Source organism: Pleurodeles waltl, chromosome 4_2, assembly GCF_031143425.1.
Source record: "Pleurodeles waltl isolate 20211129_DDA chromosome 4_2, aPleWal1.hap1.20221129, whole genome shotgun sequence".
Classification (NCBI taxonomy): domain Eukaryota; kingdom Metazoa; phylum Chordata; class Amphibia; order Caudata; family Salamandridae; genus Pleurodeles; species Pleurodeles waltl.
Window position 1 is genome coordinate 36,317,514 of NC_090443.1, and position 18,539 is coordinate 36,336,052.

The 18,539-nt window shown below is 43.8% G+C and overlaps 1 protein-coding gene across 3 annotated transcripts; it reads right to left on the reverse strand.

Moving 5' to 3' along the window:
- Positions 1-1,988: 1,988 nt before the first annotated feature.
- Positions 1,989-18,215, reverse strand: ATG101 (autophagy related 101). 3 transcript variants are annotated; one of them, XM_069230524.1, is made up of 3 exons: positions 18,011-18,215; positions 13,002-13,288; positions 1,989-2,610 (listed from the first exon to the last, which is right to left on the reverse strand). In XM_069230524.1, exons 1-3 carry the CDS (start codon positions 18,060-18,062, stop codon positions 2,206-2,208), a joined length of 744 nt encoding a protein of 247 aa, XP_069086625.1. In that variant the 5' UTR covers positions 18,063-18,215; the 3' UTR covers positions 1,989-2,205. The 3 variants fall into 3 exon arrangements, with proteins under 3 accessions (XP_069086625.1, XP_069086627.1, XP_069086626.1); XM_069230526.1 differs by having other exon boundaries at positions 17,974-18,019; XM_069230525.1 differs by lacking the exon at positions 18,011-18,215 and adding an exon at positions 17,306-17,590.
- Positions 18,216-18,539: the final 324 nt, after the last annotated feature.

Sequence of the window (18,539 nt, forward strand, 5' to 3'; positions counted from 1 at the left end):
AAGCAGGGATCATGTCCCCAAGTCCAGCAAGTGGCTGGACTTGGCTGGACTACATATTGTTCAGGCTGTGGCCGGCCAAACATGATTGGACACTTTAGAGGGGACTTGTCAATCAGAGCCTACCTGGGCACAAACAGTCCAGATACAAAAACATTTCTTACACTTAAAGACTTACACCAACTAACGAAAAGCATGCCTCCTGAGTAAACGTCTCTCTTTCTGCCATATTTAGCATAATGATGTTGAGACTTTTTTTATTTGTGTTTACCAAAATTTCCTATGGAATTAACATGGGGAACAAAAATGAGACCGCCTTTTTACTTGGCCCCCACTTGATGGATGACTCCTAAACTTCCCTTCAAGGAGCTGTGGTGGATGAACTTTTTTGGAAAGTTTTGTGAATATTTTTCAAATAGCACCAGTAATTAGCGAAATTTAAAAAAAGACTCAAGTGACTGAAACAGACTCGGTGAAATTGTTGGTTTTTCAACTTCTGTATATCACAGCAATGTGACGCATTTAGTTGCTGGATTAAGTGTCAATAACTGCAGTACGAACATTTCCTTTACACCGGAGGCGAATTGAACATGTCGAGTGGTGAGAGAGGTTGTAACTGGTGATGAACTGCAAATCCCATAAAGCCGTATTTGGGTTTAATGTTACATGAACCAAACTCCCTGATATGTTCTTGAGTTGCGGATATGAAATTCTGCAAATATTTTTTCTTTGGCATGCTGCAATAAATCATCATTACATTGCGAATATTGCACAGCGCTGATAGCAATTTCACCGAGCGTATATTGCAAATGTTTGACAACTTTTTCGGTACTGCTTATTTACGAGCTGTTAGAAGTGAAACATCACGTGCCTTGCAGGAGGAGCGTGGGATTTTTCAAACAGGTGTGGAGACTCGTAGATTAATTGTTTAACAATTTTCTATTTAAATGCTGATGTTAGGAGAAAATCGCCTCTATGAACCAAACCACTTTGAGAAAGACTACATGTCGAAACGCGTCAGTGGGGTTCTGATGCTCTTATCTGAAAATAAATGGATATCATTTTGACAGTCTTCGGGAGTGCAACGCTTTTTTTCTTGTTTAATTTATGAGGGTTGCTGGCCTTTACCCTGACGTCTGCACCGGCAGAAAGGCGCATTGCTTTGGAGACCAGAGTTCCATGGCTAGCTAGCTAGCTATATATATATATATATATATATATATATATATATAGTGTGTGTATACACACACACACACACACACACACCTACCTACTCAGACGTCTATAATAACATTTATGAATTTGTTATTATATCTGCTTAAAGCACAATTGCATCTTTGGCATTATTACACCTTTACCTGTATTTTAAAAGGACTCCCATGTTGTTATCCCAGCCTGTACATTGCACAATTAGCCTGACTGTTCAAGTAAACGTAATCTTGTTCTTAAGTTGGGATATTCAAACGGGAAACTACGTATTTAATGAAGTCAGTTTTTTACCACAGCTTGTTGTTTTGTTCAGGGTCTTGTTGCATGCATCGCAAAAGAAGTGCCAGGCAACTGATTCTTAATGTCTATCTGAAGTTCTAATTTATCACACCCTATTATCAGATTATTGCAATGAGAAAAATAGTGTAAATGTAACGGGGAAATGTATAATTTTGGCAATTTGCACTTTTTATGATTGCTGGCTAATTTTACATTAAGCTAGTGCTAGACTACTTTGAGCTTTCCTGGGTGTCTGTTTTCTTTCATGGTAGGACAAGTGGTTATGTACCAGAAGAGGGCAATGCTTACTGAGACAGAAGTAGTAGAGACTAAACAATGAAACACAAAGGAAGGCTTAGTACTATCACCCGTATTTGTTACCCATGGGGATTTAAGGTATCACTGAATGAGTGGGTGCTGCCAGTTCAAACTTGGAGAAATTAAGCAAATTCCACAAACACATTAATGGTATCACATCAGAAAAGGGGTGAAAGGTGCCATCCTACATATAATTGGATTTATTATACATAAGAAGTTAACAGATTTAATAATATGAAGAAAATCTTATTTTTACAAAAATAAAAGGAGTCCAACTCAGTCAGTGAATGAATCCTTATTGCTCCTCTCAGCCAAAGACCACAGCTACCAGAAGCTGCTGATGCTGACCACAAGTATGTGAAAAAGGAGTGTCAAGGAGATATGTTGTTCAAGCATGTCCAACTACAGGGCCAGGGTGTCCTTGATTAGCCTCCGCATGGTGGTGGTAACCGAAGTACCCAGGGAATCAGTAATCTGGTAAGATATTTTGTAAAGGTAAGGCTGGACGTCCTTCAGGCTTGTGTCAAAAACATTGTCCACCTCAGACTGGGTGGGCATCTTAGGCAGATATTCATGCCTGTTCATCACCTCCACTATATTGATTATCTTTTCGCCAAGCTTTTCCCCCACCTTTTCCCTGCAGATCTGACGCTCTTGTTCATTTGCAAGGCTCACAACATTGACCTTGATGGTCCACACTTCCCATGGGATGCACTCATCAGAAAAGGGCCAGCGGGACTTCTTTTTTTGGTAGAACTCCAGGGAAATGTGACCCATGCCATCACTCCCAGAGTTCCGCAGGGCATCCTAGAAAAGAAAAAAAGGTTTAGTAGATAACTTCCTTCACCTACTCTATCAACATTTTAATGCACGTACTATTGCCACAGTAGCAGAAATAAGACTTCTGTGACCCCATTTTACAAGGCCATTATTGCCAATCGGGCTCCTATGGAGAATTCTTAGACAGTTCTTATAATTTGCTGGGCTGTTTGTGGACAGATACTGGTGCAGGTAAATAAAAGTCTTATCAAGTAACTTTATTTAAGCAAAGCCTGGTCTATCCCGGTCTCTTCCAATCAATACTAACATTTCATTCAATAAATTGACATAACTGGATTTAAAGAAAGAGATTATCAACTAGCTGCAGGATTGTTTGACAGGTTTCTGTTTTTTTTTTTTAAATCAATATACGCTAAATTGAATAGATATTCGGACGCCTTCGACTAACCATGAATTAAAACACCTTTTGCATTTGATGATCTTTCGTAAACAGTATTTTAATGAATGGAGTACACAGCTATCCTGTGGATATATAGGTCCCCATTACAACAATGGTGGTAAAAAACACCTACCGCAGCGGCGATGGCCGCCAAAAGACTGTCACCACGGCTACCATCCGTCCGCCATAATATGACAACAGCCGGATTTCCGCCACAAGAAGGGCGGAAATCCGGCTGTGGCCATACTGGTGGATAGTGGTAAGGTGGCGCTGCTACCATCCTCAGTGCCATGCCAGTAGACCACCGCCAGCCGTACTATGACAAATAATACGGCCTGGCGGTGTTCTGCTGGTAGGCACTGCTGGCGGTAGCAGAACCTTGTCCCGTCTCCTGCCGGAAGATCCCCTGGATCCAGGTAAGTCGGGTCTCCGACAGGGGAGGAAGGGAGGAGGTGTTTTGTGTGTGTACGTGGGGGTGTCTGCATGTATGTGCGAGTGTGTGCGTGAATGCGAGTGTGTGTTTACTGTTTGCATGCGTGTATGAATGTGTGTGAGTGCCTGTATGGAAATGTGAATGCATGTCTACGTGTATGTTTTGATGTGTGTGCGTCAATGGATGAATGCATGCGTGTATGTATGGATGGATGAGTGTGTCTGCTTGTGTGAGAAGGGGGGGGGGGGGGGGAGTCGGGCCTCCTATCAGTGACAGGGAAAGATTTCCCTGTCACTGATAGGGCCTACCTCTATGGTTTTCGTGGCGTTATGACTGCCACGAAAACCATAGTGGTAGGCAGGGTCACAGTACCCCTGGCGGCACAATGGCAGCCGCCAGACTGGACATTTGTTATCTCGAGTCCGGCGGCTGCTATGGCCATGGCGGTCGGAGTGGTACATTGGCCGGTTGGCTTCAGCCAACCCGTCAATGTCATAATGTGGCTGTGAGTACCGCCAGCCTGTTGGCTGGTACTACCGCCACATTAGCTCTGACAACCGGGGTCATAATGACCCCCATAATCTTTTTATGGACTGTAGGAACTCTGCTTCATGATGTCAGTCACTAACTTAATCTTCCCCAAATAGCCAATCTGTAATACCTTATTTTCTAAAGTGGAATCACAGCCCTTGCTAAGGGTGTGCTACGGGCTTGGGAAGCACCACCTAAAACTTGCATCATTGCCACTCTGTATCTTCAGGCTGCACTGCAATTAAAAATCGAGGTTGAAGAAAGGGGAGCATCCGGCGCATCACTGTATTTGGTGTGATTCCTTGGCTTATCAGAGTAGAAATTGTGTATTTCGATAATGCGAAGTACAGGAGACAGATGACAGAAATGATTTGCCAACAATGCACCCAAATCTCTTTGTAATTATTAGTTCAGTACAGAAATGCATATGCAAAATGGGGCTGAACCTGGTTTAGGAAAAGTGGGCAGTATATCTTTGGGTAATTGATAAGTACGTGGTTGTTTGATTTGTACATGTCTATCTCTCTGTTACAGCCTCCACAGTTCTATAACTCCTGAATAAGCAGGTTGGAGTGCAAATGGTTATCACTTAAAGGTGAAGGGGGTAAGCTTCCCTGAACCACAAACACTGAGACAAGTTTCTTTTGAGTCTTACACAGAACACACTGTTAATGATTTGGCCCAAATACCCAGCTATCCACTAAAAAATATGACAGCCTTGAAGAAGATCTTGTGAGTTAAGTCCCTACAGAGATCGAAACGCATAGGCACTGAGGTGGAGTGTCTTGGTGCAGTGCATTAAAGGTATTTAGTCTCCAGTACTGAAATACAGGACACCGATTAGCACACAAGAGGACATTTTAATTTTTTTAATGTCAGAAAAATATTTACTTCAAGTAAAATTAAAACAAGTAAAAATAAATGTCTAATAATTTGACATATGAAGAACAGATCATTTAACCTCCATTTATAGATTAATTAAATGTACTGTATTCTGTCACCACTTGTGTTACTGCCTATGCAAGAGCTATTGGCATTGAGAATGTGTTTTAGCCAAGTTGTTCACCACCGTGGCTGCTGTTCAGAATTGGCTAAAAGTTAGTGGCATATAGGAGAGTGGCGTGGAGTGTCAGAGTGGAATGGCTAAGAGTGGAGTACAGTGCTCTACAGTATAGTAGCAGAGAGTGTCATGTGTTGGAGTGGCATAGTGTGGAGTCGCTTAGAGTGGCATACACTGGATAGGCATATAGTCGAGTGAACTGGGGTAGAGTGCAATGGCGCAGAGTGTTGCGGAGTACAGTGGCATAGAATCCAGTGGCACAGAGTATGTTTGTAGAATGCAGTGAGATAGATTATAGTAGCACACCGTGGAGTGGCACAGAGCAGGGTGGCAGAGTACGGTGGTCCAGAATGCAGTAGCATAGAGTAGACTGGCGTAGAGTGGTGCAGAGTGGAGTGGCATAGAGCTGAGTTATGCAGAGGGCAGTGGCGCAGATTACAGTGGCATAGAGTGCAGAGTAGAGCTGAGTGACATACAGCTCAGTAGTGTAGAGTGGTGCAGAGTGGAACAGCATTGAGTGGTGCAGAGTAGAGTACAGTGCCAGAGTGCAGCAGCATAGAGAGCAGTGGAATAAAGTAGAGTAGAGTGGTGTAGAGTTTAGTGGCTGCGAGTGCAGTATTGAAGAGTAGAGTATCCGAGTGCAGAAGTGTAGAATAGAGTGGCGTATAGAGCAGTGGTGTAGATACATTGATGCAGAGTAGAGTGCAGCAGTTACGAGTAGAGCGGCGTAGGGTGCAGTGTGGGGTAAAGTGACAGAGTCCAGTGGCATAGAGTGGAGTGGTGCAGGGTAGAGCGCAGTTACATATTGTAATGGCGTAAAGTGATGTAGAGTGCAATGTCAGAGTGCACTGGTGCAGAGTAGATTAGAGTTGCGTACAGTGGATTGGTGTAGAGTGTGGGGGCACAGAGTAAAGTGTTACTGAGTAAAGTGCATTAGCGTACAGTGGATTGGCATAGAGTGCGGTGTTGCAGAGTGGCGCAGACTACAGTGACGTAAAAGTGGAGTTGTGCAGAGTAGATTGGTATGGGCTAGATTGAAGTGGTGTACACTGCAGTCGCAAAGAGTGCAATGGTGCAGAGTAGAGGGGCCAAGAGTGCTATGGCATAGAGTACAGTGGTACAGGTTAGAGTATAGAGGAGTAGCCTAAAGTGGTGCAGAGTGCAGTAGCATTGAGCGCAGTGAAGTGGAGCAGTGCAGAGTAGAGTGCAGTGGTGCAGAGTAGACTGGAGAGGCACAGAGTGGAGTATTTGTGGTGTTGTAGCACACTGCCATTACAGACAAAACATTTTCAATTGAACATGACCACTACATTTGCACAGGCATACAGTTTTACTTATAAAACTATACAGTACACAAATGAAAAAATGTATGGAAATTGCATCACCCAGTTTAATGATTTGTTTTGATCATATTGAAGTATTTGTTTCCAACACACTTCAGAAATACTAAAAAAATGTGCTTCATTTGCACGTTTGTAATTCTGATATATTCTGAAATACTTACATAGTTCATTTAATCATTGTTGTGTGCTAGAAAAAAACTCTTTCCTACCCCTCAGTATCCAGCAAGAGTGTCACATAAATCCTCTCACTAAGAAGCCAGAGAAAGAAAAGTAAACAAGTGCCTTTGGAAGACAGTGCCTGACATCTGACCTTGTTCTTTGAATGCACAGCAAATGTGACAAGATAAGGATACAGAAAGGAAAATGTTACTTACCCAGTAGACATCTGTTCGTGGCATGTAGTGCTGTAGATTCACACGCTTTGCATAAGTCCACCATCTAGTGTTGGGCTTCGAGTGTTACAAGTTGTTTTTCTTCGAAGAATATTTTCGAGTCACGAGTTTGAGTGACTCCTCCTCTTGGTGATACTGCGCATGGGCATTGAGTCCTTTGTTAGATTGTTTTCTTTCCGCCGTCAGGTTTGGACGTGTTTCCTCACGCTCCACTAGATCTCGGTTCAGGATCTTCAAAATTTCATTCTAACTTTCTTTAAACGTCTGTATAGTTTCGATCGCGTTTTCTACACTTTATAGTCTATCCGATTTCGATCGTCGGGGTCGATTTTATGCCCTTACGGGACACCTCGCCATTCAAGGGCCTACTTTGACACATTGTAGTTGAACGGTGTTAGGCTGATGGAACAAACTCCGTTTCGGTTCTGTCCTCAGTGTCACACCAAATTTCCTACACTGACCAGCATTTGGTGTGTAATCTGTGTCTGTCTCTGGAACACAGAAGAAATCTGAGACGCTTGTAGACGGTTTAGATCGAAGAAGATTCACTGGGACCGAAGAGTGCGTCGATTGGAGATGGCATCCAAGTCGACAGAGGACACCCCTGGCATCTTTGCAGAGGAGCATGCGCAGAAAGAAGTAGGACAGAGCATTGCCACCCCCATTACAGATTCGGATCAAGACTCTGATGTCAACAGTCGGCCCATACCACCGGTGCAGTAGGTGAGTACATCAGCCCGATCCCACCAAACAAAAACGATTAAAAATACTCTTGCACTGGTCATCGGTCCTCCACTGCCTTCGGGCCATGGTCTGAGCCAAAAAAACATGCAGATAACCAACCTTCTGGCTCAGCACCAAAGCAAAAGACCAAATTGCATTCGGCATTGACAAAACAGACTGCTACATCTGTTCCGGTATCGTGCTGAAAATCAGACATTTCCACCTCAGAGGCAAAAAATGTAACACCACTTTCGGAGCTGACATTTTCGGTCCAAGTCAAGCATTCTGTGTCAAAACATTCGGAGTCGAAAACTGCCAGCAGTAAACAATGCAACCTATATTAGAGGTTATGGACGCTAAGCAGCATAAACTTCAAATACAAATGGAAACAGAAAGGATCATAGCCTCTCCTCCTGTAACGACTAAAAGAAAGTTTACACTTCAGGAGACTTTGGACACTGGAACTCCACCTAAAATAGGCTCGAAAGAGAAGGAGAAAGAAAAGGCTGCACAACAACCTCAGCCTTCACCACCACATTCTCCTATCCTTTCTTCTACCCCACCACCCTCACCTACACAGTTCTCTCCACAAATATCATCTACATCACCTCATTGGGATGACTTAAGTGAGGTTCAAGAAGATGTAGACCCATTGGATCTTTATGATTGTGATCCCATTCTCCCTAATGACCCAGATTTATACCCAGCGAGGCCATCTCCCCCTGAAGATACCACTGCTTACAATCAAGTGATAGCTAGGGCAGCTGCATATCACAATGTACAATTGCACACAGATCCAATTGAAGAAGATTTTCTATTTTATACCCTGACATCTACACACAAGGAGTACCAATGTCTCCCTATGTTTCCAGGCATACTTAGAAATGCTACAGACATTTTTAAGGAACATGTCAAGGCAATAATAATTACACCCAGGGTTGATAAAAAAAAAGTACAAATCTGCACCCTCTGATCCAGTTTTTATTAGAGCACAATTAACACCTGACCTATAGCTGTAAGTGTAGCAAGAAAACATGCCAATAGTCAGTCTACAGCAGATGCTCCTCCTCCGGACAAACCACAAAGCTAATGGTGTCCACAAATGTAATGCATATCTAGGTCAACTTTCTGAAAGTCCCCAAGATTTCTTTAGCACACCATACAGCTGCACTGTCTGGTAAGCTGCAACCTAAAAACAGGGACATTGGCTTCTGAAGTAAGAGACACCTAGATGTGGAGTTATATGCAGTTTGCCACTGGCCAAAGACCAATCTGGTTTACTTTGCATCAAATCTCTCGGAGCCATCCATTTGCAACTGAAAGTTCTCCAGCAGAAGTCTCAACTGTAACTTTACATATTAAAGGTTATATGTCACAGGTAAGCCTCCCCACCAAGTGGGCAGGTGGTGAAAACAACAATACCTCTACAACAATCAGAAGTTAACTGATGGCAAACAATGCCACAGAAGCAAAACATAATTCCTTGTTATTTAATCCAAGACAATAACTGGGATACCATCAGGGTCTTTAAAACATAACCTATGTTCCGAACAGAGAACACCTTTTACCTATGTGCCCTCTCAGAGCTTTGGCCATCTTTCTGCAGGTTTACTCGCCTTTCCGATGGCACATACCGATTCGCCCATCATCTCTGCGTGGGAAGCACTTCTCCTACAGTTTCTATTGTAGCTAAGGTCCTGATTCAGAATAAAGTTAAGTGGAAATGCATTGATTTACAAGGAAAGGAAATGGATAAGCCAGCCTAGTTTCCCTTCCAATGTTGGCATACCACTTTGCATCACCTGACCATCCATATCACATGATCCTGAAAATAACCCAGCTAGAGGCTGGTCCGAGAATTCCTATCTTCTTCAGCAAGGAGTGGTCACTGCTGGCAGAGATCTGTAGCCGTATTATGTAATAGTGTGCATTGTCTCATACTGCAGTACAGAGCACCTTTAACTGTGTTTGCTGGGTGCAGTTTGGGACAGTGCACCCTATTACAGTTAATGAGCTGTTCACAGTGTAGGTGCAATCACATCCCTGTTGCAAAAGATGCATTAATAAGATTGGCTGCTTGTAGTCACCAGTTTGCCTTTAGTTGTAGGCAGCAACTAGTCTTTCATTTCAAATGGGATCAGAGATTCCCTGCAACTAGCAGCTGTAAAGTGACTGCAGAGGGCTGACTAGGCGGTCCCTTGGACTCTCATGACCTCCTCTTGGGCCACCTCTTTGTGGCACTGAGTCAGTGTGGCTCCTGACAGCCCCTTCATCTATGTGCCAGAGTCTATAATATAGCACAGGCACAAAGTTAAACTGTTCCTTTCTTTACATGGTCACGTCCTCATAGAAAAGAACACCCCTTGTGATTCCTCTGGGGCAAAATGTGCACTAGTGTGATAACTGCTACTGCGCTACCTTCAGTTGAGGAAGCACAGAATGCGCTGGTTTCTCCACTCAACCTGTGCTGCTGTGCTTGCACTCATTCATATGGTTGTGGATCATCCAGAAACTGGTGACAACTTTCAATTTACTTCTGCTTTGTCAAGTGGAACTCGGAGAAATCAGATTATCCTTTCACCCAGGCCCCCAGCATTGACAGTCAGTCATTCCCAGGCCCAAACGCTACTAATCTATAGCTTAACCAGAGTATTATTTTAAGTGATACTGCCTTTCAGACATCTGTGTTACTCCGTTTCTGGATGTGTGCCTGCTACAGGGACCCAAGGACGGTTATTTACATAATTCCTGTTTGTGCCAGACTGCACATTACTCCATCTCTGACCCTAATAGCTCCATCTGCAATCTAAGGATATGGTCCTACATTGCTGTACAATAATTTGACACCACTGTGCCATCTTTCCCTACTTCTTCTGGGAAAGTGTGGACCTCAATCACTACAGTCTTGCTCAGCCAGCTTTGATACCACTACTGTTTTTCAAGGGCACAAGTAGGTTTAGACTAATCATCTGGACAGCACTCCAGGATAGGGAAAATTTCCTTGGGAATCACTGTAACACTGTACACAGCTGCTTCCTCACTTGAAGCTTGCTTATTGAGGTACAGATTTATATTTCAGACATATAGTACAAGGGAATCGCCATGAATACCAGACACCATCCCATCCTTTCACCACACAGAAGTACTTGATCCCCAAGGCAAAACACATCCAAGACACACACATCCAGTCCAATGGTGGGGAAACCGTAACAAACTCCCCTGAAGGTCCTTACTGCCACACATACTCCTTCCTATCCCTAACTGGGCAAGCCACTATTAAGCAGGAAGAGCAAGTCGCGCCTCCTGTTACTTCTCTGAATTTTCGCCAAGGACCTAAATTAATGCAACACAACATAACTGGATGCTGCAATTTAACAAACCCCTCAGCAGTGCATAGAGAACAATGGCGTTCTTGGTTTCTGGACTCTTTTCAGGGTCACATTCTTGCAACATCTGTCTACTGCTGAGAAAGGCACCAAAGTTCTATTATTTTTAGACTGTGTTCGGCGGACAATGGGTAGGCACAACAAAGACCCAAAAATAACAAGGTTGTTTAATGAAAAATTCCCTAATAGAGCTGTTCATATGTTTGGGATAAAGTTTTGTAAGGGGCCCAAGGTGTCTTGAGAGTTCACCGATCGTCATGATGCAAGCTCCTGCAACATCCTTATGTAGTCTTTGCATAAAATCCGCAAAGAGAATACACCAAGTGTTTTTGTGCATTAATTTATACATCTCTCTAAGGAGGGGGGGCAACAAAGGGTTATGTATAGATGTTTCTTAGTAACACGCTTCATCGGAATGTAAACATTGAAAAAGGTGAACATGAAACATTTATAAAACAAATTGTTGCATGCATGGTAAAATAACTCGTGAGGCGTCATTCAGTTACTGCAGTGTAAAAAAATGGTTGCTGGGGGCTCTGGTAGATATTTATTTATAGATGGTAGTCCTTTCTAAGTACATTTCTCAGGGAGTAGATATGGCGCCTGATCCTTAACAGATCAATAGCTCGAAATACGAACAAGACAATTATTTAACTTCTGGTACCACTTACTGGTGATGAGTGAAACTATGAACGTGTCCACTTCAGCGCAATACTTTGGAAAATGGCTAACATGGACAAAAGGAGGCTGCAATCAACACGTCTCCAGCTGATTGAATAAACTTCAGAAATGAATTAGATCTAGCACAACGGTACTCAAAGTACGGCCCGCGGGCCGCCAGCGGCCCCACGGACCTAGCTTGGCGGCCCGCGAGACGCACACCAAACGACACATTATAATGGCAGCAGTATGTAAACATAGAAGAGGGCCGCAGGAGCATGCTCCCGCGGCCCTCCTCTATGTTTACATACGGCGGCCATTGTTTATGGCGTTGCCCCGATGATCCTGGAAGCCAAAGCCCCATAAAAGTCAGCGATTGCAGCTAACTTTTATGGGGCTTTGGTTGTCTGCTTCCTGTCACCGGCTCCAAGTCTGCTGCCCGCCTGCCTGCTGTTCCACATTTGTGGCATCTTTACAGTGCTTTGAGTCAGGTAAGGCTCTTTGGTTATTTATTTATTTGTTTTTAATGTAGTGTGTGTTACTGGGGTAGGCGTGAGAGCAGATTGCGCGGTGTGTGTGCGCTGTGTGTGTGTGTGTTACTGGGGTAGGGGTGAGAGCAGATGGCGCTGTGTGTGTGCGCGCTGTGTGTGTTACTGGGGTAGGGGTGAGAGCAGATGGCGCTGTGTGTGTGCGCGCTGTGTGTGTTACTGGGGTAGGGGTGAGAGCAGATGGCGCTGTGTGTGTGCGCGCTGTGTGTGTTACTGGGGTAGGGGTGAGAGCAGATGGCGCTGTGTGTGTGTGTTACTGGGGTAGGGGTGGGAGCAGATGGCGCTGTGTGCAGATGGCGCAGTGTGTGTTACTGGGGTAGGGGTGAGAGCAGATGGCGCTGTGTGCAGATGGCGCAGTGTGTGTTACTGGGGTAGGGGTGAGAGCAGATGGCGCTGTGTGTGTCACTGGGGTAGGGGTGAGAGCAGATGGCGCTGTGTGTGTGCGCGCTGTGTGTGTTACTGGGGTAGGGGCATTGTTTTGAAAAAGGGGGTGGGGTGGTTGTTCCCCCTCTAAGCCCCGCCCCCTCTAAGCCCCGCCCCCCGCTGTCACTTCAGTGCGGCCCTCGGCCGCAAACCATACTGCAATTTTGGCCCCCGAGAAAAAGTTTATGAGTACCCATGATCTAGCACACCCTTTTCATAAACTTCTGAATTAATTTCTGGTAGCGATGCGCTAGCCAGAGAAATTACTGCTGGATCAGGCACCCACTTGAACATCACTTTAATAATCTACTGGCCAGCTCATCATTTATTTAGCAGCCTTGGTGACTTGGCACGAGTGGCAGACTGCCATAGTGGCTGCTTGAACATTAAAAGTATTTAGCCAACTTTGACAGATAGGCCGCAGCTTGTCTGAGACTTGGCCACTCAGCATGAGATTGGAGAACATGCTCTGCTGCTCACCTTGAAGTCTCCTACGGCCTTCTTCAGTGCTCTGTCCAGCTCATCGGAGGAGACGCGCACATAGGTGAATTCTATGAAGTCACAGTCTGTGTCCTGCATGCCCACCGTGCCGATGGAGTACGTCCCTTCCTTCTTATAGTGGAATTTGCCTGTGCTGCGGTGCAGGAGGATGGTGTGTAGCACCGCTAGCATTGCCTCCTCGATCTGCCGTCCTTCCACTGACACTTCTAGCACCTCAGATCTGCAGTTCATCTTGCGGGATGGCTGATAAGGCTGCACACACTTTACTGTCACATGGAAGGCAAAAACAGAGAACTAATATAGAACCACAGTGATAAAGTGTTTACACTTAGCTGCTTCAGCACCATGCAGCTCCACATAATACTTCACAAGCGACAGCAGAGAAAAATACAATGCTGACCAAAGAGTAAACTTTTGAAACAAGCATTGGCAAAGTCAGTATATCTAGCCTACAATAAGCCCTGCTGTACAGCAACGTGGCTAAAAAATACACTTTGAAAAGTGCTGTAATGCAGCCACTGTTACCTGGTTTTTAAGAAAAATAAATACAAATAATGCTTTTTTTTAAAATTAATTGTAAATACGTGCTCTCGTGCCCTCTTGTGTCTTTCTCTCCAGCCATCCTCCTTCCATGTTGCTTCCTCCCCCAACCCACTCCTTAAACATTTTTCTGATTATCATATGCAAAGGGCTTTCAATGGCAGTGATGAAACGCAAACCCACATCAACGAAGGGTAGCTTTTGGCTGAAATTCTACGCTTGCTATGAGGAATCATCCCATACATATTTTACTGCACTGACTTTTTTCAACTACCACCCGCTTCCCCTCCTCGTGTAAAATCACTGGTAAGCATGTACGAATCTGACATGGATTCTTCCTTACCTTCTGTCATCTTCCTTACCTTCTGTCAGTAACCACTAAGAAATCAGCTCAACACTCATCAACCTCTCAAGTCTTCTCACCCCCGCCTACTACTAATCAATGTACATAAGTCTAGATCAGGGATATTCTAACAGGCTTCACTTCCGAAGCACTCTTTGTAATATGAACCAGTCTAGCTGATGACGTGTCTCCAATTCTACATTAGAAGATCCCAGGTAGATATAGGATACCTCAGAAAAACCATCCAGCCAGAAAGATTGGAGGTAGACTAGCCACTGTCGAAAGAGCAGAACTTCAAAACAAACGACTGTATGACACTAACTCCCCCAACTTGTTAATCTTTATTCATCCAATGCTCTCAGTCGCCAACATTTACCTGCATGTTACTACTGATCTACAGATCACTATCGTCCTGTCTAACTTTTGCAGCGCCTTTCTTAGATTTCATTGTTCAGAATACGTTAAAACGCTATGAGTACTTGCAATATTTAAACACCTCAATTGGACAAGCCTAACACGCGTTTATTTAAACACTTTCTCTCAAACCTTAAGTTGAAGAACTTTCTATATATAATTCCTGGATCTACACATACACTGATATTTGCTCCACACAACACAATCTCAGTTACAGAACCCTATCTCGTCGCCTGGACGGACCACCACATAATTTAATTCCAGTGCTCCACGTCATCACCAATCAAAGTAAACTTACTCCCTAACCACCGTATAATTATTAGATCCAAGTAATTAGATAACGCCCCTTTCCAGTTCAATCTAGCCATGGCTTTAAACGCAACAACTCCAGTCATAGTTGATCAATTGTATCGTGAGCATGCAGCTCTCTTTGACAAACGTATACCCCTTTAAAAAATCTGGTGCAATAAACCTCTCAGAAAACCTGGCTGGCTGGCACTGGAAGTAAAATCTCTAAAGTCCAGCTAAAGAAGCATTGAAAGACTTTGGAAGAAATCCTACAGGAACAATGAAAAGATATCTCTTGTACGCAAAAAATAAATAAATTAGAAGGCCAGTATCAAGAAAACAAAATAAAAAAAAAAACTTCTCAATCTGCATTTCAGCCTCATGCTTAACAGCTGAATTCCATAAAATTATCAATAAATTCTAAACCCTAGAAAGCAACAGTACAAAAGTAAATAACCCACGTGTAATATTGTTATTCTCTTGCAAACCACATCTTCAAAAAAGCAAATGACCACAAAATATACCATGTAGAGAAAAAAACAGCTTTTTATCCCCCACATCGAACCCTCAACCTTACCTTGATCAACACCAATGCCAAAAACTACTACTCTTCAACACTCGACATCAGAAGTCGTCACCAACCCAAAAAAAGCTGGGGCTCATCAGGTGACCCATGCCCAGTGTATATATTTAAGGATATATTTCTCAAGTGTTCTAGGGCTGACCTGGTTCAGATCCTAATCGCTCATCAGCTATTGGAACCTACCCAAACGAACACAAAACCACCCGCATCAAACCAATATTTAAAAGAAAAATCTAGCTCTGAGCCTGCTGAACCCACTTTTGATACAAACGCATTGAAACATCTGCTTTCAAACAAATATCGCTATTCCCTGAAGATAACAACATTTTAGGTAACTACCAGAACGGATTCCTTCCTCTCTGGCACCGACATCACTGACCACAGCATGTGATGACTTTCAAAACAGCAACTGGTCCAAAGGTCTCCAAGTAGGTCGGTAATTAATTACACGTAGTGCAATTTCTGAATTATGAGTTTTGTGTGTGTTTGTGTGTGTGTGGGGGGTGGGGGGAGGGAGAAGGGGATGTAAAATCACTTAGTGCATACTAGGATCCAGACGCTATAAAGTACAGTAAAAAATGCATTTCCTGTTAAATTTCGACAGCTCAGTCCTGATGGAATTTAAACGGATAAAATGACCACAACTTGCAGAGTTTGGTGGAGTAGGCACCAGAATCCTCATGTTATAACCCATTTCATCAACAAAACTCATGATAGGGGATAATTACCAGATGCAAAAAAAACGTGAACACCTCAGTGTTGGACTTTAGAAGTACGATAATTATTGAATTAAAACCGGAACACTCTTAATAAGGGCCTATAAAAGTGGTAAAGATAATTCTGCCTGATTGGTCCTAGGTTTCCCAAACAGTATATCACATACACTTGTATAAAGTCTCCATGACCTAGAAGTACGGGGAAGGTCCTAAATGTGGTTAAATATTACCTCTAAGACAAGGGGTTCGCCATCTCTGGCTTTTATGACCCATGCTACTCGACAGCTGGCGTATCTCAAGACACAATCAGTGCTCTCCTCTGGTTCAACAACACCACCAGACCTCATCTTCCTACGATCTCCGATATTATAATTTTGCAAACGACAATCAAAACACTCTAGAGTTAGAAAACTCATCTACCCTTGACAGATGTACCATGGGATGCTTACTACCCATCTCAAGTTCAAGATCTCAAAAACTGAGAAGCTTGCATGTGGCAACTAGAGGAACTATAACCTTTCGAAGATATGGCCACATAACTAGGAGCCCCATATTCATGCTCTCCTGAAAACCTGAATATAAATGTGATCATTGTCTCGAAAGTACCCCTAGCCAAACAAAGCCTTCACATGATGTGAAGGCTTTGATAAATTTTTCTCATACCTGTGGTTCAGTAGTACTCTTCAACCTCAAATATGTGAATAGGCTCTATCCTGGAACAACGATTTTAATACTGTGGAAGTAACAAAGAATTAAAATATGTGCCTGCTAGACAACTGCTCAACCTACCTAGATAAAACCTCTTGGCTCTACACTGGCCCCTTATGACCATAAAGATCACCTTCAAAACAATGTACATAACTCTCAGAGCAATTAATTAAACTGCACAACTCTTCCTTCAACACAAACACCAGACCTATCAGCGGTTAGGAAATCTGCACTGAAGATCTGCCTCATTATTGATTTCTCTATCATTAAAAAAAAATAGAACCTCCTCTGACCTGCCCAAATGTGGAATTCAATTCCAGAACAATTAAGGAGAATTGATAACCACCTCAAGTTCCTGAAGGAACTAAACGCACAGCTTTTCTCACTGTAAAAACAAGATGCTGGTGGTGATGTATACAGTGAGTAAATAAATAAAAGGGACTCTTGTTCGCTCACGCTCTCTGCAGCACATTAGTGATAAGGTAACTGCCATGTTTTGCACCATGTTTGGGGCATACCTTTGAACCTTATGCTGTACAAACACCACTTACAATGTTCGAATAATATATTTCCAATGTAAGATGGAAATAGGAGAACTTTGTGGCCTCGTCGAGGTAAGCAACATACAACTACTCCAACACAATACTTTTTGGAAAGCAAAATACGCCTGCTTACAGCGCTGGCGGCATACCTTGTCCAGTTGAGATAAGTGTTGGAGCAACTCGTGTTTGCCGAAGGTTGCTCAATTAACCAAAGCTTAACTCTCCCACGTTGCATCTGTACTTTAACTTCTAAAAAATTCCCAACCATCGTATTACCCTACTTCAGCTCTCATTCTCCATTTTCTCATTGCAGGGCAGCTGCCCAAAGGTGACCGGCGTCTCATCTCGCCAGTTTCGACATCTCCCCTTTACCCACTCAACTGCCCACGTTATCACTGCTCCTCTACTCCCTAACTTTGACCTTGCCCTAATTACTGTGCCCCGTCTCCCCAACTTGTCACTGCACCCAATTCCCCTGAGCCCCTCCCCCAACCACTGTTTCAACTTCCTAACTTCCAACCTTCCCCCATGACTTCAAATCAACTATCCACCTTGTTGCCCTCTGACCCATCCCCTACTACTGTAGGTTAACTATTCAATCGCACTTTATTAGGCATACTCTTTCTTCGGGACCATTACCCATTCCATCCATCACACCGAACACGGGGGCGTAGCTCTCCCTCCATACCTCATCATTGCTATAAACCCCGTCATCCCATTTTACCATTGCCACTGGACATGGAGTACAACCCCCACCCTCCGACCTCCGACCCCCAACCTGACCGATGAAAACGGGCTCTACCGTGCCCTTTCCAACCTCCAGGGTCTGGAGAAGAAAAACTCTCCGTCCTCACCTGTCTCTGCACTGACACGGCAGCGCTCCGGCATCACAACAAGCAGCGTCATAGGTCTCTACCACCTGTGCAGGGGGCGCAGTTACATAACGCGCGTCGCCCAGGCAAGGGAATATTACATCCGCCGGGTGTAGTAGCACTGCACAAATTTTAGGGTGAACAAGTTTATAGCGGCTACGTTTTATCCGCTACATCGGATGAGATTTCAGGAAAGCAAGCACCCCCTCCTTCCCGCTTGGAATCGTCCGCCCTGGCTATTCGATCGACAGTCGCTTCTTCTCCCTCTCCGAGCCATAGACACAGAAAGGGGACTTAACAGCTTCATAGCTAAAATTAATATATTACGTACCAAACCATACACTATATAATACAACAATTCAAGGCGATATTCACAGCCTTGGCAAAGCCTGTAATGCTATCAGAAATTTAAAGTTTACCATGCTCATGAGTCATCCAGTCCAGGTAATTTTGGTTTGCATTCTAGGATTTGTAAAACCGAGTCACACCGTACATACATACCAACAGACCC